Source organism: Antennarius striatus, chromosome 23, assembly GCF_040054535.1.
Source record: "Antennarius striatus isolate MH-2024 chromosome 23, ASM4005453v1, whole genome shotgun sequence".
NCBI lineage: Eukaryota > Metazoa > Chordata > Actinopteri > Lophiiformes > Antennariidae > Antennarius > Antennarius striatus.
In genome coordinates, this window is record NC_090798.1 from 2,605,594 (window position 1) to 2,627,384 (window position 21,791).

Here is a 21,791-nt window from a genome sequence, read left to right on the forward strand (position 1 = left end):
GGTGGTATAATCTCTATAATCCCTGATGGATAAAATACATAAAAATTACTGGATCCTTACAGATTGCAAGAAAAAATTATAATGTTAAACCTCAATAATGCCTTTTAAGAGTGTTGGGGTTTGCAGATACACAGAATCTTCACTTATTTCTGCATGTAGAAAATGTAAAACCACAATGCTGGAGATGATAGAAATAAAACTCAATAATCTCTTGGTTTGGATTTTATTTCTTATACATTTGGAAACTTTTGCATGTCTGATGTAATAAAAAAAAAGACTCCAATTTCCTCATCTGTCAGCAATAAGTTCCACAACGCCCAACAGGAGGCCAGAGGAACCGGTCGGTGCGCATTGAGATGAGCTTGAGTGACGAGAACAGCACCGGAAGAGGCAGGAATTAACACCAGATTTCAAAATAATGGCCAACAAGTCGCTAACACCACTTATTCCGTTTAAGGTGAGCCAAACAAGGCAAAAATATTTGATGATTTGATTGGATGTGACCGTCTGCTGCGGGAGTACACCCACCGGAAGGAGGCAACAGGTCAACTATGGGGCGCGAATGAGCGTGCGCGGGGAAATGCTTTTATTTTGAAATCCGTTCCCGACGGATATTACGTGTTATCTACCTGAGCGCTTGACGCAGGTGTCTCAACGTGATTCCCGTCAATACTGAGGACGCGGAGAGGCGCGCTAATGTGAAAATCTGAGCATCGGGTTAAATAATAATACACTTTTAACCTCATTGATAAATATCGAACTTTACTGATGTTGACGGAACAAACAAACGAGGTGAGTCTGAATTTATTTTATTTAAACAAAAACAAAATAGCAATTCAAGTCAGTTTATTTTACGTTTCCATTGGTTTTTCAATGTTTATGAGGAAAATGCGTTCGATCATGAGGAGAGCGCTGCAGCAGCAGTCTCTACATTCAGGGAGAGACGAGCTGTGAGTATTTTTTTTTTTAATTTATTTTTTTTATTTTGTGTACCTGGGTTGGGAAATCTGCGGCTGAAGTCATTCTTTTTAGGTCCTCATAAACACTGCCAAACATTTTCTGCATTCCATTTAGCTTGTTTGACACATTTCATGCTCAAAACAGGTGAATAAACTAACAGGTGGGTGTTTGTTTGTTTTTTTTTAAATTACTGGTAACCCAGGTGTTATTTATCTGGCTCTTATTATCTGTTGGATGGCTTTCTGTTAAAGAAGAGAGGCTTGTGGAGCCAAACCCAGTGTGGAATGATGTCAGCTCTCCTGATTGCCTGAAGCTTTGTCATGTCTGTGAATGATGGCTGCATGCAAAGGGGAGAAAACTGCTCCAATCAGTCTTTGGATTCTCCTCATTGTGTGGCTTTCTTGTGGTGAAAGCGTAACTACGTCTGCAGTCTTGAAACATGCATTGTGTGCATGAATGTTCATCCTGCTAAAGAAACAACTATTCAACACACACACACACACACACACACTGCAAACTTCTGTTAAGGCAGTCCAGCTTCACCAGTTGACCAAGTAAACCTTTACCTAGAATTCGGAATTATGTGCTGTCGTTATTAGTTTGATAGATATTCAAGTAATCCATCAATAATTGTGATTTTCTGCGGGATCTGGCTCAATAGCTTTTTGAAATGCATCATGGGGGTGTCAGTCTGTCATTTCTGTCCAGATATCTAGCTAGAAGATAGAATTTAATGTAAAATAAAATCAAAAATCAAAATGAATTGTTTCCTTGGCTCATATCCTTCCTGTTTAAAAAATATAATTAAAACCTGGCCCATTGCTTTTAGTGTAATTCTGATCACAGCTAAAAGTACAGAATTATTGTGATTATTCAAACAACTTTATGTGTAATTTCATCCTGCATAGCTCTGTTTGGTTGTTTTGGGATTTAAACCCAGCACAGGTAATGTTTCTGTAGATTTCCACTGATTAAAGAGTCGATCACTGTTATGCGTTGCATAACAGCAGCGTGTCTGTTTTGGTCTCTGGCGTTTGTGCGTCATTTTATTTGTATTATGCATTTCTGAGGAAGTGATCATCACAATCTGAATGTAAACCGTTTGTTGAGTCATGAGCTAAACAAATATTTCCTTTATGTCTTTTCTTCAGAGTCTGGAGAAGCTGCAGTTCATGATGAAGAGAGTTTCCGAAAGTCCTTTCCATAAAGCTTACAGGGTAAATACACAATAAAACCTTGTCTTTTATTTGTTGAAAAAAAAAAAAAAAACATTTTTAGAGACAAACCGGTTAGAGGAGACTGATCCACACAGAAATGCGGGTTGGAGATCTATAATGAAGTCAGACTTTACCTCTATATTGCAGAATCTACCTTTGAGTTATCAGCAATGATATTTTCCACGTTGCAAAGCGGAGACAATAAAAAAATTTGTGGCTTTTAACTTTCCCATGGTTCCCAGGATGGCGAGCTCTTGGTTAAATCCTCATCGGCTGCAAAAGACGAGGATGAAAACCAGCAGGTGGACATCGGACAGGTGAGGAGAAACGTACAAGACGACAAAAAAAACAACTCTTTTCATTTTAAGAAGTTTATTGTTATGGATGCATCTTCAGAATGATTTGCATAAACAGGTTAAAGCCACACCCTTTTCCTCTGTTAAGTAATGATCCGATCGCGAATCGCGCTGAGATCTCTCCGTAGGCCCAAAGTCGTCAGACCAGAACTCAAACTCAAGGCCTGGGGGTCAAATGTGGCCCTCGTCATCATTTTATGTGGCCCTGGAGAGAATAAAAGTTTAGAAAGAAATAAGTCAAAAGTGCGCTTTGACAAAAAACTACATTTCCCACAATGCAATAATTAAGCCTATTTTAACCCATTTTAACTCTGAAACATTTCAAACAAAGTTAACATCCTAACTCGTGTCTGATGTTATTTTTCTTTATTGATTGATAGTTTGATCCTTGATTGATGGAGTTCTGTGGGTTTAATAACCTGATAAATTAAAAGGATTTAAGTTATAATAGAGCAACAAGCAAACATGTTTGTAATGTTTGTAACTGGAATAAGTAATAAATTCAGTTATTTAACATTAAGGAGTAGTTACAGTTACTTTACATTATATTGAGTTACATTTACTTACATTTATTAGTTACATCTGGCCCTTTGAGGACACGTTATGCTGATGTGGCCCTCGGTGAAAATCAGTTTGAACCCCCCTGCTCTAAAGAGTCTTTTTGGGGTTCTTTCTTTACGTTGTTTACGTTGTGCGCGTCCTACTGAGAACCGGCTCCACGGGTTTCATTCTTGCCGTGTCACCGTCTGACTTGCAGAACAAACTGCAGGAACGGTTCCATCTAACTTCTCAGGTATGCTGCTAGATGCCAGTTTCCATTCGATGACTCCGTCAACAGTCTAACGCTGCTTTTTCTTTATCTTCTTTCTTTATCAGACTGGAACCGGTGGAGATTTATCCAGAACCAATCCGTTCTCGAAAGATTATTTGGTTCCTACCAAACCAGCCCCACCTCCCAGAGGAAACCTCTCCAGAACCCAGCTGCCAAAAAGCACCCATCAGTTTAAAAGTCTCTTCCCAGCTGCTGATGGAGGTGATTCACCTCCTGCTGAACGCTCCAGGGAGGAGAACCTCTTCGGTAAACCTCCCGTGAACGGTTTGGTCGACCCGTTTAAATCTCCTTCAAACGAGGAGGACGATCTGTTCCTGTCTCCACGGCCTCCGGCGGGACGGTTCGACGCCGCCGTCAACACGCCTGAGTTGTTTCAAGCAGTTCCGACTAAAAGTGAGAACGCGTTCCATTCCAAAAACAACAAAGAGAGCCTTTTGGACGTGTCCTATGAGAATCACCTGTTTAGTCCATCCAGAAAGACATCCGACTCGATCCCGAGCCCAGTTACGAGAGATTTATTCCCAGACTTCTCTAGTTTGGATGACCCGCTTGCGACTACTCCTTCAAAGCATGACCTTCCCCCGTTTCCTTCAAATGGGACTCGAGATCTTGTCCGAACTCTTCCCTCAAGGAATACCACCCAGGATATGTTTAACGCCACCTCCAGCAATCCAGATCCCGGGTTCTCTAAATCCTCTCTCAACGGTACGTCGGAAATGAAGTCGGACAAGAATCCGAACTCCCAAGACCTCTTCGAGGTAACAACGTCGGAATCGCGGCCGACCTCCCGACCCCAGACGTCTTTCGCATCATTCGACGACGACGACGATGCAACCACATCCCAGGAACCCACCGGGGACGGTCTCCAACCCACGCCATTCACCCGGGCCAGGAATCTGTGTGTGTCGACGGGACAGTCTCCGTCTGATATGACCCACGTAGGTCACACACACACACACACACACACACACACACACACACACGGTTTATGGACAAGCAGTATGAAAGAGATAAGAGTAACTTAAAAGTAAGTGAGTTTTAGTAGTACTGTTCTAGTAGAAACAACCTGTTCTGCTTTATAACTCATGTCAATTCTACTTACTGCAGGTTTCGACATTCAGGCGTCCACCAAGACCGCTGCCTCGGAAAAGATCAAGGAAACCATCAGTGTCGGAAAAACCCCTCGTATCGGAGAAACCACCCGTGCCAGAAAAGCCCCCCACACCAGTAAAACACGTATGCAAAGACCAGTTTGTGGCTGCGTTTTATTCATTATTATTGTTTTGCTCATTAATTTCTCCAATATTATGCAAATTATTTTGCTTCTTTTTGTCTTTTGGACCTTTTTCAGGTCAAACCGGACAGAATTCTTCCAAACACTCCTCCTAAGCCCGGCGTCAGACCTCCACCCAAACCAGTCGTTCCTCACAAACCCAAATCTGTGGTATGAACGCTGTCGACACAATAAGCTGTTTGTTTGTTTGTTTGTTTGTCCTGGGATGTCGTTCCAAACTGTTTGTGTGTGTGTGGTTTTTTTTACATTTTTTATTTCCACAGGCAGGTAAAGCAGCGGAGCCTGAAGACTACGTCGTCTTACAGGAAATCCTTTTTATCGGACAGGTGAGGTCTTAAGTTGTAGGTTTTTTTCCAAAATGTAAAATGAAGATGTCTGAAAATACATAAATAATAATCAACTTCAATGACCGAACGTTCGTTTCTCTGTTGAATCATTAGAAGTAGGTAATAAAAGTGTATCTGAATAAATGTTTTAAAACCCCTAAACAGGAAAAGTGTGTTGAAGACTGGCCTGAGGACAGCCCAGAGCTAAAGCCGGACTTTAAACCAGTAAGAAAAGATTTAGAGAATTTTACTGCACCAACTTTCTCCAAATGTGTTTGCATACTTTGAACTTTGCCCTGCAGAGTTTTCAGCTAAAGCTTCTTCTTCTTTTTTTTTAATCTTTCTCTCTCCCCCCTGCAAGTCTGGAACATTTCGACTGCGGCGAGAATCGTTGAAAGTAAGAGAAGAGGTGTTTTCAGGTAGTTTTGTTTGTTTGTCAGCAGACAAACGTGAAAAAATGTGTGTGTTTAGATGAAGACGGACTCTGAAGGAGGAAGCGGTGAGGATCACGAGGGCGCAGGAAGCTTCAGGAAGGTACCGGATCCGAGTCGCAGGCGTTATATGTTTATCATCAGTTTATTATCCAGCGCTTTGCTTATAATCCTCTTTTCTTAACAGAAAAAAGACAAAAGAATCAAGTCTTTAATTTCCAGAAGAGGATCGAAGGTAAACAAAAGCTGCATCATCACTTCCACTGCGTTTGCATTTTACGACTTTTATGATTGAAATCCTTGTTTGTTTGTTTTTCTTTATTTTTAAGGATAAATTTCCAGATGACGTAAAGGAGGGAAAGAGCAGGACGTTACCGGCACAAAATAAATTATCAAAGGTAAAGAATTATGTGGAATAATTCAGTTAATGTGATGGAAAGTTACTATAATATTTTCTACACTCTTTAAAATTCAGATTAAAAAAAAAACTTGCATAGAAATGCATAGAATAGAATAAAATAGACACTCCTTTATTTTTTACAATAGGGGTTATAAAACAAAGAGAAAACACTCAGTGTGATCTGTGGGAACAGAAGTTGGTCAGAGTTTGAGATTACATCCTTTTTCTTTTTTTTTTAATGCCGACGACACAATCCTTATCATAAACCTGATCATCATATGACGCCACGGGCGCCGCCGCGCTCCAGTCTGCCAACAAATGAGATACTCATCTGGTGACGATGGAGATATTTTTCTAGAATTATTTTACTGCTTCTCTGCAATTTAAAAAAATAAAAGAATCGCTCCTCTCTGTCTGTACTCACCGGTGCTTTTATTTTATTTTATTTTATTTTTTTTCAGGATTATTTTTCAGATTCACACACGTCTGCAGGAGAGATTGATGAAGAGGAGCAGAACGGGATGGACTACAAAGTGCGTTATTACACGACCTCATTTCAGTATTTATGCACCCGATTTAATAAATCGGTTGAATTTGAATTTGTTTCTTTCAGCAGAAGAATCCTCTGAAGGCCAAAGTCTCAATGCTGCTGAGAAGAACCTCCACCAGTTCCTCCGCGCACGAAGGAAAAGTGATGAACGGACATTTACCTCAGGTTAGTCAGCGGACGTGGTTTGGATCTGAAAATGTGTGTTGCTGCGAGGTGAAAAGAAAGAAGAGGGTTATTTTTAACTCAAAGCCGTTGAGTTTGTTTCATCAGCTTTACGGGGATGAGACGCGATTTATTTATCCACGCTCAGAGTATGAGGATGTTTCAGGTGACGTAGTGTTTTTGACATTTTGTTTTTCTCCCCTCAGGACAGATCACATGATGACATTCCTGGTGCGCATGGCTTCACAGCGCCTAGAACACGCCAGGTATCAGTCGCCTTTAGTACTATTGGGTTCTAAAGTGTCAGTGTAATCTTTATCCTCCATTAAAGTACATCCATTTAACCAAATAAATGGATGTAAGTGTGTCATAATAAAGTAAAATCAAGAACTGACTCCACATTAATCATTTTTAAATAACAAGATAGAAACTAATTCAGTTAAAAACCTCACTGGTTCATCTTGTCGTCATTCTAAACCATCGCTGCCTCTGGATTGGTTGAAATAAACCCTGAATTTAACCCCTGAGCATTAATGTAGTCTGTATTCTACTTTTACTTTACCTATCTTCTCTGAATATGTTGCTTAGACCGTTGCCATGGACGACGATGACTACCCTGGGTTGAACGGCGAGCCATACGGAATGGACGGCGGCAATCCTGTAACTTTTTTTTGTTCTTTTAATGCTCAGATTTCTCCGTTAATAGTTTTTAAGTGAACATTTCACGATCTGTTGGACGTCTAACTAACCTGGTTTACGTCACTGTCTGAAACCAGCGCTTTATGCAACAGTTTCTGTGCACCAGTGGTAGAAATCTTTTTGAAGTGATTGGCAACCACAAAGGAACAATCAGAAGTAGTGGTGCTGTCAGACGCCTCATTGTGTTTCTGAATGGAGGGATAATAGTCGCTGAACACGCTCATTGATCATCAAACAGCTTGACAATGGAAGGCTGATTATTTGGTATTAATCTAAAGCCTGTGTGAACACTCATCTTTCAAATTCTCTTCCTGACACGGAAGCCGAAGTCGGTCTTTCAGTGAAACTGAAAGAGCTGGCACGATCATGGAATTTTAGACTCGATCCGAAGTGAAGTTGTGATTTAAATTCTTTTAACAAATACATTTTTTTCTTACATTCTGACAGAAAAAATCCAAACAGAAAGGATTTTTCCCCAAATCATTCAAATCTAAGAGCACCGGCGGACAGAGCGACCAGTTCGGATACAACATTCCAAATGAAGTTTCTAATGTATGTCTCCTGTTTTATATAATAAATAAATCAACCATTTCAGTTGATTTCTGCATTTTTTGATTTGATGATGTCGTATTTTAATTTTTTGCAGGATGTCTTTGCCGAGAACAACTTTGCTTCCGCCGCTGACTTCTCCATGCCGCCCGGAGAGACGTATGACGGTCAACACAACTTTGAAACTTCCAAGCCGGTACGTTTTGTGGCTCCAGTTGACTTTCCAGTGCTTGGTTTTAAAGTTAAACAATGCTCCAACATTTTATTCTTTTCAACAGAAGAAATCGTCTATACTTAAAACCTTGAAATTACCCAAGTTTAAGGTGAGTGTGTGTGTGTGAGTGTGGCCATGTCAGGTCCGATCAGGTGGGGACTCGCTGTCAGGTCAAAAGAGAATGACTTTTTTTTTTTTTTTTGTCACGCCAGAGAAAATCCAGTCATTCAGGAGCTGCTCCCATGTCAGAAGCCGCCCAGGTGAGTTTTTCAGAACCGTGTTGGCGAAGCTAATAGTAGCACCAACCTTTAATAAACTCACAAAACTTGAACAAGCGTTTATTGCATCACGAGATAAAGATCAGTTTGAATAAATGAGGCTTCGTTGGCGTCAGAAGAGACGAGCCTCCATTGGGGAGAGTTCCACACCGACCAGTCAAACCAGTTACAATGACTGGCAGAACTACCTGTGAAGCTTTCAACTTGATTTATTTACATAAACCATTAGAGGATCATAAGTCACGTCAGCACAGAACTTACTTTACATTTATCGAGGTGATGCACGTTTTTCTGAAGTTATTTAAAAAACCACTTCCTGTGATCGAATTTGAAAGACGGTGCAAAACAGGAAGACTTTGTTGGATATTTTAACTAAAAAACACTTTAAATCACGAAACACGAATATATATTTAATTTAACTAGATAAGGAAGTTAACTGACTTTACTATATTTTTATTAATCTTAATGTTTTCTAACTCCTAATCTCTGGACTTTCTAAAAACATGCAAGAAGTTTATTTTTAAAATAATTATATATATAATTATTGTTAAATTATACTTCTAATTATTATATAATATTAGTGTCAATTTCAAAGAGCAGTTTTGTTTCTGTTAACATCATTGTTTCCCTCTTCCTGATGGGTCACATTCTTCTGACATGTGACTGAGCCGGTAAGGCTAGGTTAGCATGTACGCTAGCATCCAACTCGATGAACGCACTTTTAATATTTAGTTAAATAAATCCAAGTTAAATGAAATCACCGGATGATCTTTTTCTCCCCCATTCAGGCGGAGTGGCTTTCGGCTCAGATAGACGAACGAGGAGACGGAGACGAGGAAGACGGCGAGGAAGACGGGGTTGGTCTCTCTTTATCGTGATCACGGCGAATCAATAACGATCACTCGCCACCAGAAAGTGAAAACATGTCGTTTCATTTGTTTTTTTTCCAACAGGACACGGACAGTTTGATGGAATGGTGGTACACCGTGGAACGTGAGTAACAACCAGATCGAGTTAAACAAAGTCAGAATTCAGGTTCATTTTAGATAACGCCGATTGTTTGGTTTGGGTTTCAGAGTGGGATGAGGTCCCGTCGGATGAGGAAGACAACGCCAAGACTGAAGATGAGAGGGAGTACGTATGGTTATATGAACTGAAACGCTCTGATCAGATTTGATCAGTTATAGCTGGATTTATAATCCTATTAAAAACTCTTTAAAATGAGAATAAATCAAGGGATTACAGTATTTTCCGCACTTTAAGGCGCACCTAAAAGCCTTTAATTTTCTCAGTTTCTAATCCAATGTGCCTTAAATATGAAAGAAGTTTTCAAAATAGACCATTCTTTGAAGATGAGTTCTCAGATGCGTTTATAATCCAGTGCGCTTTATATACGATTTCTTTTTTTTCATTCATTGACGGTGCGCCTTATAGTGCGGAAAATACTGTAGATTTGGGAGTCAGATGTAGCTGATGGGGCAATTAAAGTTTTCCCCAACTTTCTGAGTTTCACACGGGCGATTTAAAATAAAGTTAATAGGCGACAAGAACGATCGTTACGTATGATCGTTGGTATTTACTGCGTTATTTACAAGGTTGACTTGGTTTAACGGCTCCAGAATAATACAGGTGGGTGAAACGGCGTTGCGTTTATTGTTCGTCCCTCAGCGTCGTAACCCCCGGCGCTCCTTCCTGACCGTCCCCCGCTGCGACTAACGTTCCTGCTCTCCAACAAAAAAACCGCAGGTCCTTCCAGATATTGGCGGACAAGATCGTCCGCGGCCTCCGAGTCTTCAACAAGGTGTTCACGGAGCGCGCCGAGGTCCTCTGGCAGTACATCATCATGCTCCACGCCATCGCAGACGACATCGAACACTTCCACCAGAAGGCCATCGTCGCCGGCATCACCGGGGGCACCACCACCGCCGTGGGCGGAGCCACGGCCATCGCCGGTTTGGCTTTGGCTCCCTTCACCTTCGGTTTCTCGCTGATATTGACCGCCGTGGGCGTCGGCGTGGCGACGGCCGGCGGAATCACGTCGGCCTCCGCCGCCATCTCCGACAGCGTGAACAACATGCAGGACAGCAAGAAGGTAAGAAGACATTTCAACGAGAAGGAAAGTAAAGGTGGTTTCATCAAAGTTAGGAGTTTTCTGCTTGAGACGACCTTCAAAGACTTGAACTTTGACCCCATACCAGGTTGACACATGTGCCCTACCTTGTCCCTCATGTCTGAGCCTACCAATGACCTCGTCAGGTTTTAACCAAAGATCTTCATCTCTCCTCCACAAGGTGGAGATAATCCTGCAGGAGTACGAAGCGCACCTCCTGGACATGGGGAAGATCCTCCACTTCGTCAATCACGCTTTGTACAAAATCCGCGGCCACCCTTTCCTCAGATGTGGGACCCAGCATTACTCGGAGGACTGGGAGGTCCGCCGGGCCGTCCAGATCATCAGCTTAGTGGACACGCCTGTGATGAGAGCGATGGACATCACGGACTCGGCCGTGGCCTCGGTCCAGGGACTCTTTAAAGGGATGGATCAGTATTTCACCAAAGAATCCCGTGAGCTGAAGAAAGGCTGCAACCGGGAGGTGGTGGGTCGGATAAAGGGGGTGGCGAATGTCCTCAATAACGGGATCATGGAGCTCAACAGCATCAGAGACGAACTACAGGAATCAACTGGAGGCATGTGAGTCGTTCAGTCTCCGAAAGGACCAGCGCCATCTGCTGGTGAAATGAAGAAACTACATTTAAGTAGTGGGATTTTTTTTCTTTTTCTAAACACGTTTTTATGAAAAATTTTTTTAAATTTTTTTTGTGCATTTCACAAAAACTGCAGTATTCCTGCAAAAAAAATAATCCAAAAACAAAATAAAAGCAGCCACTGCAGAACAAATTTTAGTCATTATTTTTTATTTTAACTCAGGGGCTGTAGATTAATGTATTAATGTTTTCTGTGCATGCAGGCTGGACAGAATGACAGGAATAAAGCTGCACATTATATGTATAGAGGTTTAACTACAAGGTATATTTAACTGTATTCGTCTGCATAAAACTAAATCTTGAATTGATTTTCAATTTTAATGCATTCTAATACTACAAGTTTACGTTATGATTCTTTAACAGTTTCCATGTAATTGTGCATCAGTGAATTTTAAATGTAAATGTTTTATGCAGCGTCTCATTTAGTTTATGGTATTGTCTGTAATTCCTAAGAGCTACATCTACAATTGCTAAATCGAGCAAATGCAAAACTCCAGACAAAACGACGAGTTTAGTATGTTGATAAAAACATGACCTGTAGATAGTTCATTTTTTTAATGTAAATTTATTTGACCTTGATATTTTGTGTAAATAGCATTCTTCATTTGTGTTCTATTTATGTGTTGATACACCGTATTCACACAAATATTCTCTATAAATCACTGTGTGACACCTTCAAATCACATCTGAGTAATTATTTAGGATGTGTTTTGCTAATTTGCAGCTTTAATTTGCTGGGATATTGATGAAATATGTTTGTTTAAAGCCAAACGTCTCCATGTTCATTTATTCTTTGTCACTTCACTTGCCTGACTGGCCTCTAAAAATGTTTTCTGCACCGTTATGAAGAATGTATTTTCTTCTCTAAATTTTCTGCATGGAAACCTGGAGAAAATTTTGGTTTTACTGGCATATCTTTTTGTTTATTCTGCACACAGTTTAATATTCCCACAGGAGTGATTTTAGATTTTTACTGCCTCTCTATTTAACTTCCAATGTCATGAGCTTGCACATGTATATACAGAATGTCTAATTGTGTTTTAATGCACAAACATTTTGCTGCAGCAGTCATTTTAACCTTGAGTACAGAACATGCTTGTAGATTTATAGGTCTTAAAATATTGTTTTAGCATTTGTGTATTTTAATGCAAATCCAAACCCATGAATAAACAGTTTGTCAACATGTCATCTTTTTAAATTGTGGCCTCTTGTGATTTGTCCAGAGATGCCACTTGTGTGTTTCACATAATCATTTTTTTTGTGTTTTTTTTTATTATAAAAAAGGCACACCCACAGTAGGTTAAATTAAGTGAAATACTGTATGATTCATATTTAACTGCTGGTTTCGTTTACGGTTGAAGCTCCATAATTAAAACTTAAAAACTAGTTGGATGCCTGGAAAGAAACCACAAACACATTACATTAAATTTAATCGGATAAAAAGGCCGATTCTTTTGATTAGTTTTTAGATTGATTAGTTTAATTTAAAGGGGGTGTGGTGAAAAATCACTACAGTTCTGAACACGTGACAAAGAATAAAATCAATGGATATGGAGGTGAGGAGAACAGGTGAGGAGGCCACGCCCTCGTCCAGGTGAAAGTGATGTGTGTTTGGATGAATGCGCCCCTCCCCCCCGACCCCTCCCCGCCCCGCCCACTCGTGTTACTTTGTTACATTGTTCTCGTTTAGCTGCGGTCAACCCCTGACATCAGATCGCACCGGTGCGCCTGTTATCACTAAACCAGCGCTCCCCAGTTCCGCCTCAGGTGTTCGTTAAACCAGTCTGACGCCTATTTGAACACACCGGGAAGTGAAAGACTCCACCGTGAGCCAACTCCACTTCTAAAACTCCCTCCATCTCCTGCCGTTTCCTTCTAACCGACTTTTTTTTTGTTTTTGTTTTATGTTCGTTTTGTTTTCCCCGTGTCGCAGCATCGAGGTAGGAACCCCGCTCGTTTTGTTGTTTCGCTGCTGCCGTTCGGGGCGGGCGGTCATCAAAACATTCCTCCGGAGCGGCACGAATGACCTCAATGACGCCGCCGGTTTGACTCGAATTGAACCGAACCGGACGCGCCGCCGCCGGTAAAGCTAATTCCCACGTCCGGACCGGTTTTACACCCGTTATCAGTTAGTTGCCGCCCGGCTGCGTTGCCACCATTTCTGCCTGGACGTGAAGTTTGTTCGCCCCGATTTCACTCAACTCTCGTCAGGCAGCGGCGTCACCCGACCAGAGAGCGCAAATCTCGCGAGAACTCAGAGCATCAGCGAGAGTTCGTCCATAACGAGGAGGAGTTGGTTTCATGAATATAAAATACTGTATATTAAATATATCAATAATATATAATTAATATAATATATTAATATATATTGAATATAAAATAAAAATATTTTAATTATTTTTATAAGTTTGATAAATTATAATTTTCATCCATTTTTTGTTGAATATTCACATTCAAAGTTTTTAAAAAAACTTTATTTGTCCCTATTGGGGCAATTAAAGGCACATAAAGCAGGATTGTTGCACAAAAAAGAAATAGAGTGCAAAGAGGAAAAGACAGACTTGCGCTAACACTAACATTAAACTACACAATAAACCGATTTGAATATTTGAATGGAATTTGGTTCGTCAGGTTATCCAATAAAATTTGTGCAACAAACACACAAAAAACAGCATGTGGCTGTCAGAGTCCTCCCTGTCTTGTGTTAGTTTTATAGTTTTAATTTTTTTTTTACCTGTTCATACTGTACATTTCTGTTTTGTGTATTTTAGTGTTGTTTTCTGTGTGTTGAATCTGGTTTTTGCTCTTTGCACTCTGCATGTCCTTTTTGTGCACCAATCAATAATGCTTTATGTGCATTTAATTTTAAGTTTTTTTGAATTTGAATTAAATTTAAATTATATTTCCAGGATGAATGTGTTCAGGAGAGATAAAGGAGCAACTCCATCAGTCCCGCCTCGGCCCAGCAAAGAGGTACAGAGCGTGGCGTTAACGTTATTTTCTTTTTGTCTTATATGTTTTATTTTCCTGTTAACCGAAACTGTTATTCCTCTCCAGGAACTAGACCACCCCATCACACACAGCATGAACACACAGGACGCAGCAACGGCCCCACAGGTTAAAATTTTTTAACTCTCACGTGCACAAACTTATTGTAGCCACGCTCCATTAGTTGTATTTTCTTACAGAAAAGCGAGTCCACGAGTGAGCTCAACCCAAAGGCGAAGGTGAGAACGCACTACGAGCCAATTCTTACAAAATCGGTTGTGTAAAAAATAAAAAAAAAGTCTGATCAGATATAAACAGTCGCAATGTGTGTTTTGTGTAAACATCAGAGGACGGGGGTGATGGGAGTGATGCAGAAGGTCAACCCGTTTAAATCCGCTTGGCAGGTAACAATAAGAAACGAGTCATAACGGTTTTGATCACTTAATGTGGACTCTAGTTTAAATAATTTTTATTCTCAGAACCCCCCTGCAGTCAGTAAAGCCCCCTCCTCAGAGTCACTGGAGCGGGGAACAGACTCCACGCAGGTGAGAACGCACATATCAGAACCAGAATCTGGATCTGGACTCATAACCGCATCTTTGGGTTCCAGAACCCTGGTGGGCTGAAAGGGGTCATGCAGAAGGTGAACCCGTTCAAATCCACCTCCCAGGTAAACCCCAGCGCCCCAGAATGTCACCACGGTAACAGAAGGTTCTGTTTCAGTCGCTGCCACTCAGCTGTTTTTATCACATAGGCCTCCAAAGCGCCGTCAACCGAGTCCCTGGAACAGGGAAGTGCTTCAGATTCTAATCAGGTGGGTGGGAAATGATTTCCTCATTCAAAATCAATCTATCATAAAGAACAGTTCTGTTTCTGGGACACAAATCAAAAACTGTTTCCTATTCCACACAAGTTTCTCACATAAGTCCATCTTTTCTGTTTAGAAACTTTGATCATTGGTATTTCTCCCTGTTTCCATGGTTACAAGGTGATCAGATTCATTTTGATTGTGGGTTTTGTCTCAAATGAGGATTCAAATGAGTCTCAAAAACTGCTGACATGTCACAAAACTTCCCATTTCCTAATTTTCGTGGACGGAATAAAGAATATTTGTTCAGTAGCGACAAATTTTGGCGTCATGAAAAGATTCAACGAATGAAAGGACGAGCGAGACTGACGAACAGAAGTTACAGAATTTGGAAAGCATTTGAAACACAAAAGTCAAAAACAGGAAGCAGATTAACTCGTACACCTGCCGTGACATAAATACTTAAATGCCCCCCCCCCCCAAAAAAAACAGCTTAAACATAGAGAAGTAATAAAAATATTCCTGCATGTCGACCATGATTGTGTTTCAGAACCCCGCCATGCTGAAAGGAGCCAGGCAGAAGGTGAACCCGTCCAAGTCGACCCCTCAGGTAACCAGGCCAGATTACAATCTACCGTAAATCCACATAAATCTAGTCATTTAAGGAAACAATATATCAGATTTATTTTTTACTGCTGCATATTTTTCATGTAATTTTCATAGAGAAGTCAGAGAGATATATTGATGCTAAGAATACGAATTTATTACAGCCATGGACAAGATAAGGTTGTTTTAATTTGACGTTCTGTGTTTAATATATAAGAACGATCCTCCAAACGATTCCGTGGCTCCACCTGAGACGGGAAGAGATCCACAAGGCAAACAGGTTGGCAAATCCTCCTCTGATGACCATCATCATCATCATCATCATCATCTGATCTCACAATGTCTGTATTATTTTAGAATCCAGGAATGATTGCAGGAATGATGCAAAAAGTCAACCCCTTTAAATCCTCACAGCCAAAGGTAGCACATGTCCCAATAACGATGATATTAACTATCAGTTTGGAAGGAAAAAAACAATAATTTCAAGCACCATGCTGTTTATTATATTTATTTTTGTTGGCCTTACTTGTGTGTTTCCCAGGACACCCAGTCTCTGCAGAGTGACCTGTCCTCTAGCAGCGGGAGCTTGGCAGAAAATAACAACTTACCTGAGAAGCAGGTAGAACTTTGGGGAAAAAAAGTAGATCCTGAGTGTTAAGTAATATGAAATATCTGGATCTTGTGTATTGGGATTATTGATTACACCAGGGACTATTCAGTGGCCTGGGGATTAAACTGAGGGCCCTGATCAGAGAGAGCAGCTTCTTTGTGTCTGTTATTATTCTTAATGCCACCACTAGATGGTGCTAGATCTGAGTATCTGTGACCTCTGCCAAGAATGTTGACCTGGTTGAGCTTGGATTGGTTGTTAGTTTGACAGTGTTCAATTGGATTCCATCTGGCATTAAATATGAGGCATTTTCCAATAGGAAAATTCAGGTTTTCTTGATTCAAAAATCTCATTTCTTCTAGCTGCAAAAACATAACAATGAAACTTCACTACCTTTGCTTTGCTACCTTTGGTTTAGTTGATTTCTTGTTCCACATCCTGAACATGATGTATATACACAGTTTTTGTGTGTGTTTATTCTGCCTCTGCTCCATCGATGTTGTGCATTCACGTGATTTCTGTGTTTGGTTCAGAACCCTGGGATGTTGAGAGGGATGATGCAGAAAGTAAACCCCTTTCGGTCTCAGACACAGGTACGGCGCCCCGTCTGAGGCCTCCCGGTCGTGTAGCTGCTTTTTTGTTGAATTCATTCGAATGTTGAATGAGTGCGTTGTGTCGCTGTGATGCAGAAGCCAGAGGAGGAGCGTCAGACCGACCCGGTGTTTTCCACTGCACCTTCCTGCTTTGAGGCACAGGTGTGCTACTATTTGTTGGCGCTAGTGTGACTTCATGAATATTCTGGAATCTGTTTCCCATTTAATGAACTGTCTCTTTTTTTTATTTATTATTCAGGAACCCAAAATCCACAGCGACCACTCCTCCAGCTCAGACAGTGTGGATGATAGTGAAATAATGAGACATGTAAGACAATTTATTTGCCCTTTTTTTTCATAGTTCCTAAAAATGAATTGGCACATTACTACTTTTGTCACATGCCTTAAATCAAAGTACAGTATTGTCCGCACCATAAGGCGTACCTAAAAGTCTTTAATTTTCTCATAAACTGACAGTGCGCCTAATAATCCAGTGCGCCTTATATATGAAAAAACATTTTAGAATACGTCTTTCATTGAAGGCGCGCCTTATAGTCCAGAAAATACTGTAAACATAGCGTGAAATCTGACTTGAGAATCATCTGGAAAGACTCGCAACAGTCAAATATTCTTATGGTACGTAATGTATATAATCTGTAAATTGAGTGCAGGATGTCTGATGCTTAACACCAGGTGTATTAATTAAATAGGACCTGTATTCTAACTCAATAACTCAGTAACTGCCTCCACCTTCCTGCAGTCTATTTGGTACGTGGACGCTGACGCCAGCAGCAAGGTGGAGGAACAACCAGCGGAGGCGCCGAAGAGACGTACCGGCGTATGTGAAGCAAAGATTTCCATCAAAATACATTCACGTGAAATCAGTTTAACAGTGAAGCACTGAAAAGTTTTTAGAGTTCAATCCTGACGCTGAGCCGTTGTGAAGATGTAAGGGTGACGTTTGTTTCGTCTCCAGACCTTCAGAATAAGGAGGATTCTGCCCAGCGCGTTGTTTCGGTCTGGGACGAAGGTACCGCTGCACAGGAGTCACTTTACCACCCAAATGAGCTCCATTTATGTTTTTAAAGTCAAATGAAGGTGACTAATGTGAAATACCTGATTTTATTTATTACCTTCTTTTGTTCCCCAGGATGCAGCAGCAGCGGCAGCAGCTCCTGACCCTCCTCAGGTGAGTTTGTCTAACAGCTCTCAAACGTAGAGAATTTAATTTTAAACATTCCAAAAAAAAAGATTTTATATAGAAGAGGAACTAAAGTGAATGTTGCTGCTTTCTGGACAGATATTTGCTTATAAATTCTGAACCCACAACAAAATACAGGAAATAAATGCTGAATTTGAGGAGAAAATGGCTCCAAGCTTGTGAACTGAACTGACAAATTTTCAAGTATGTTCAACGTAAAAATAAGTAGATTAAATAAAGTGCTGGTAAGTATCAACTGATTATTAACTTGTAAAATCGACTGCTAATACTTTCAGGGATTAACTATTGATCGATCAATCATTACATTCTCTGGAAACTCCAGTAAATTCCAGAATGGAAAGATTTCATTTACCGTTAGAAATAACCAGCCCAAACACTCCAAAAAAAAAAATCAATTTCAGAAGGTTTGAAAATTATTATTTGAAAATTATTATTATTATAGGGACAAACCCTATTTTTGAGAAATGCAGGAGGGTGATTAACTTTGTGTCACGCGGGTGCATAATGACTGTAGTGGCATTGGGTTTTTGTGTAAATAAAGCTGCGTCAATAAAACAGACAGGCCAGTATTTTAATAAAAGGTTCGTGGTAAGATGATCGCTCAGAAACATATTTACTCTGTCAGCCTCAGTTTGGCTGCCTGGGGTTTTTTTTTTTTTTTTTTTCATTCTGAAAATAAGCCTCATTTTAATTTCTTGACCATCTGACAGGCTAAAGAACGTGAGCATAGAAATTCAGATTGTAGGCAGAATGTTAATGATTATATATAAAAAATAAGACATGACACACCTGTGTTTTCAGTGACAGAAATGTGTGATGTGCAAAATAAAACGTTTAAATGTTGTCTTTAGCGTTGAATTTTATATATGATCAACAGGGCAGAGTACTTGAATTAAAAATCCCAATTAATGTTAATATTAACATTTATTTCTTTTTTAAAATCCTGGTAAATAATCACTGTCCACCTTTTTTTGTTCAAGTTGTTTGCATCACAACTCAATACCGGTAGACCCTTTTAGTATTTTAGAATTCTCAACATTATAATCATAATTACTCTAATTGGAAAATGTTCAATTGCTGTTTGCTGGAGGGAGAAAATATTACAATTTATATTTTTTTTATTCCCATGATAGCTCTGTTACAAAAGAAAAGACTCACTTTTGAAACAAGTAAAAACTTATCTTTTAACCAAACAACAATATATTAGTTTTTGTTTCCATGGCAACAGTGATGTTGACTTCAAAATCAGTTTGAGTTCTTTTCCAGAGCAAAGGTGGAAACAATTTCTTTTACATGATGTGCTGTGATGGCGTAGCTGATTTAAATTTTATGTTAATTTTATGCATTGTCATGGCAACAAATGTCCCTCGTGTGTCATATAAACAACCTAGTGGTGTGGAATTCTTCTGCTCTGCTACAGGAAGTGGTGGAGCTTCAGATGCTGCCATTGGAGGACGTGCCGGTGCCCGGTGAGGGGGCAGAAGACCCGCTGGAGGTGAGGTTTATTTCAACAGATGGTGCTTTTTATGCTCCATTTAATGTACTATTAATATGAAATGTTTGCTTCCAGGATGAGGACGGCCTTTTAGCCTGGTGGAGAACAGTAGACGGTACGGTTCTGCTTCACCTTCATAAAGTTCTGATGATTTCTGATCCTATAGGAATTATTTTTTTCTCTTGCGTCTGATAGGCTGGCAGCAGTGGAATGAGTCGGTGCAGAATGATGAACCTGAAGAGTAAGATATATTTTATCTTAAAATGTCAACCCTCTTGTCTGCATCTGGTTTCTACTCATTTCCACTTTCCTCCTCGCTTCCTTTTTCCAGCGTCATCGAAGACGCAGCCGATCGCGTCTTCATGGCCGCCCGCCTCTTTGTCCGCTTCTTCAACCAATGCGGCGCCTCGCTCCAGAAACGCATCCTGGATTTGCTGGCCTTGGCTGACGCAGCCGACAACTTCCACAAGAAGACCGTCACGGCCAGCGTGGGCGGCGGCGTGGCCAGCGTGGCGGGGTCGATCACCACCATCACCGGACTCATCCTGGCGCCTTTCACGGCGGGAACGTCGCTCATCGTCACGGCGGTCGGTATCGGGATTGCCACGGCGGGCGGGGTGGCGTCGGCGTCGGCCAACATTACCGACACGGTGCATTCAAAGACGGACCGCAAGAAGGTGGAGAAGATGATCCAAGACTACGAAGACGAGATAAAGGACATCAGGGAGTGTCTGATCTTTTTGCAGGCGAGTGATGGACAGAAGTGTGTGTGAAGATGTACTGATCAATATGATTGTAGAGGTTTAGGGCTAAAATGTGGGTTTAAATCAACCTTTTTTTTTAAACATCGTGGAAAGCTTCGTTTTTAAAAAAAAAAATTAAAGTTGGAAAAAAAGCTGCATGACTTGAAACAGAAATCTAAATTAATATGAATATAAGTCTGGAATTTATTCATTATTTCCCTTTGGAAAGTTTTGGAGTTAGTTTTTTGGAGTATTTCGGGTTCCATTGCTGCTTAAGAAAGTGAGGGAGAAAAAAAATTCATAATTCATAAACTCCTGAATCAGGATCTACTCAGAAATTATTCTTTTAAAGAAGTTTAAATCTTTGGGACATATATATATATATATATAAATTATATTCCTGATCCCCAAACGAAACAAATAAAAAGAAAAACCAACTGAACAAACCCTTATAATAAGATCATTTCCCTTATAATAAGATTATTTCCCTTATAATAAGATTATTTCCCCTTATAATAAGATTATTTCCCTTGATAAGATTATTTCCCTTATTATAAGGTTATTTTCCTTATAAAATCTCCCTCTTCCTGACAGGAAGGGATGGACATGCTTGAAGAATGGAACTTTGAGAAGTACGCCGAGAGCATCTCCAAGAAGCACCTCAACCAGAACGTCAAACATGTGATGAAGGAGGGCGGTCGTGCCGGGAAGGCGTTGGTGATCAACACGGAGACCCTGATCGGCACCATTCAGGTGCTGGGCGTGGCCGGAGGAGCTGCTAAAGCCGTCCAGGTGATGAGCATCACCACGGGAGTGATGTCGGGACTCTTCCTGGCGCTCGACGTCTTTTTTCTGGCCAAAGATTCCATGGAACTCAAAAAAGGAGCAAAAACGGATTTTGCGGCTAAGATCCGGGAAGTTTGTAAAGACCTGCAGGACGGGTTGCTGGAACTGAACCGCATCAAGGAGGAACTCCAGAAAACCATGGACGGGGTGGAGGTGGAGGTAGACGAGGAGGAAGAGGACGTGGAGGTTTTGAAGTCTGAACTGAAGAAACTCATCGAGCTCGAAGAAGAATGAAGAAATAAGCCAAAGATTAACTTAATAATTAATTATAGTTAAACCAACAGATTTTCTTTTATCTGAAGTTGAATCTCTAAATTATTACTACATAATTATGTGTATTCATAGCATTATATTTATTTTAAATTGCAGTTTTAGCTCTTTTATAAACCTAGTTGTGATTGTGTTGAATCAATGCCTGTTTCTTTATTAAAAGATATTTCCTGCTCATGCATTTGTTGTTTTTGCATTCTGGTTCTACTCTTTTTGAGATTCGTGGGAACTTGATCACCAGCAGATATATAAGGAAATGACCTTAAGCGGAGCGTTACGATGCTGCGAATCAACAAATTCTTTCAGGCACAGAAAAAACATGTACGTTGATGACTCCGTGTTTATACCTGGATGATAATTATACTTCATTCATTAAACTGCTTGAATGAACAAATCCTGATTTATGAAGGGTGTTTGATTGACTAAGATTTTTGTGGAAGCTCCAAAATGAAAATGCTTCAATCTGAGTTTCAGATTAATCATGTGGTCGATTTAACTGCCGTTAATCTATAAAATGTCACAATAAATAAAATACATCCATTCATTACACTTTTCTAACTGTATCTGGTAAATATT

The 21,791-nt window shown here is 40.4% G+C and overlaps 2 protein-coding genes across 4 annotated transcripts; both read left to right on the top strand.

Moving 5' to 3' along the window:
* Positions 1–672: 672 nt before the first annotated feature.
* On the top strand, positions 673–12,105 carry LOC137590165 (uncharacterized). 3 transcript variants are annotated; one of them, XM_068307599.1, is made up of 26 exons: positions 673–792; positions 885–950; positions 2,112–2,177; positions 2,420–2,494; positions 3,410–4,303; positions 4,473–4,601; positions 4,717–4,809; positions 4,923–4,985; positions 5,151–5,210; positions 5,347–5,382; positions 5,457–5,519; positions 5,604–5,651; positions 5,746–5,814; positions 6,278–6,349; positions 6,430–6,531; positions 6,735–6,794; positions 7,117–7,188; positions 7,675–7,779; positions 7,874–7,972; positions 8,055–8,099; positions 8,203–8,250; positions 9,057–9,125; positions 9,222–9,261; positions 9,345–9,402; positions 10,015–10,360; positions 10,560–12,105. In XM_068307599.1, exons 1-26 carry the CDS (start codon positions 769–771, stop codon positions 10,962–10,964), a joined length of 3,207 nt encoding a protein of 1,068 aa, XP_068163700.1. In that variant the 5' UTR covers positions 673–768; the 3' UTR covers positions 10,965–12,105. The 3 variants fall into 3 exon arrangements, with proteins under 3 accessions (XP_068163700.1, XP_068163701.1, XP_068163702.1); XM_068307600.1 differs by having other exon boundaries at positions 6,433–6,531; XM_068307601.1 differs by lacking the exon at positions 885–950 and having other exon boundaries at positions 674–792.
* A 619-nt stretch (positions 12,106–12,724) lies between these two features.
* LOC137590582 (uncharacterized) lies at positions 12,725–21,344 on the top strand. The gene is made up of 23 exons (XM_068308248.1): positions 12,725–12,860; positions 13,944–14,007; positions 14,092–14,151; positions 14,223–14,261; positions 14,370–14,426; positions 14,502–14,567; positions 14,633–14,692; positions 14,777–14,836; positions 15,381–15,440; positions 15,654–15,716; positions 15,794–15,856; positions 15,978–16,055; positions 16,580–16,639; positions 16,736–16,801; positions 16,899–16,967; positions 17,400–17,477; positions 17,616–17,669; positions 17,790–17,828; positions 19,282–19,356; positions 19,432–19,471; positions 19,552–19,597; positions 19,688–20,102; positions 20,694–21,344. Exons 2-23 carry the CDS (start codon positions 13,945–13,947, stop codon positions 21,177–21,179), a joined length of 2,097 nt encoding a protein of 698 aa, XP_068164349.1. The 5' UTR covers positions 12,725–12,860; position 13,944; the 3' UTR covers positions 21,180–21,344.
* The last annotated feature ends 447 nt before the right edge of the window (positions 21,345–21,791 follow it).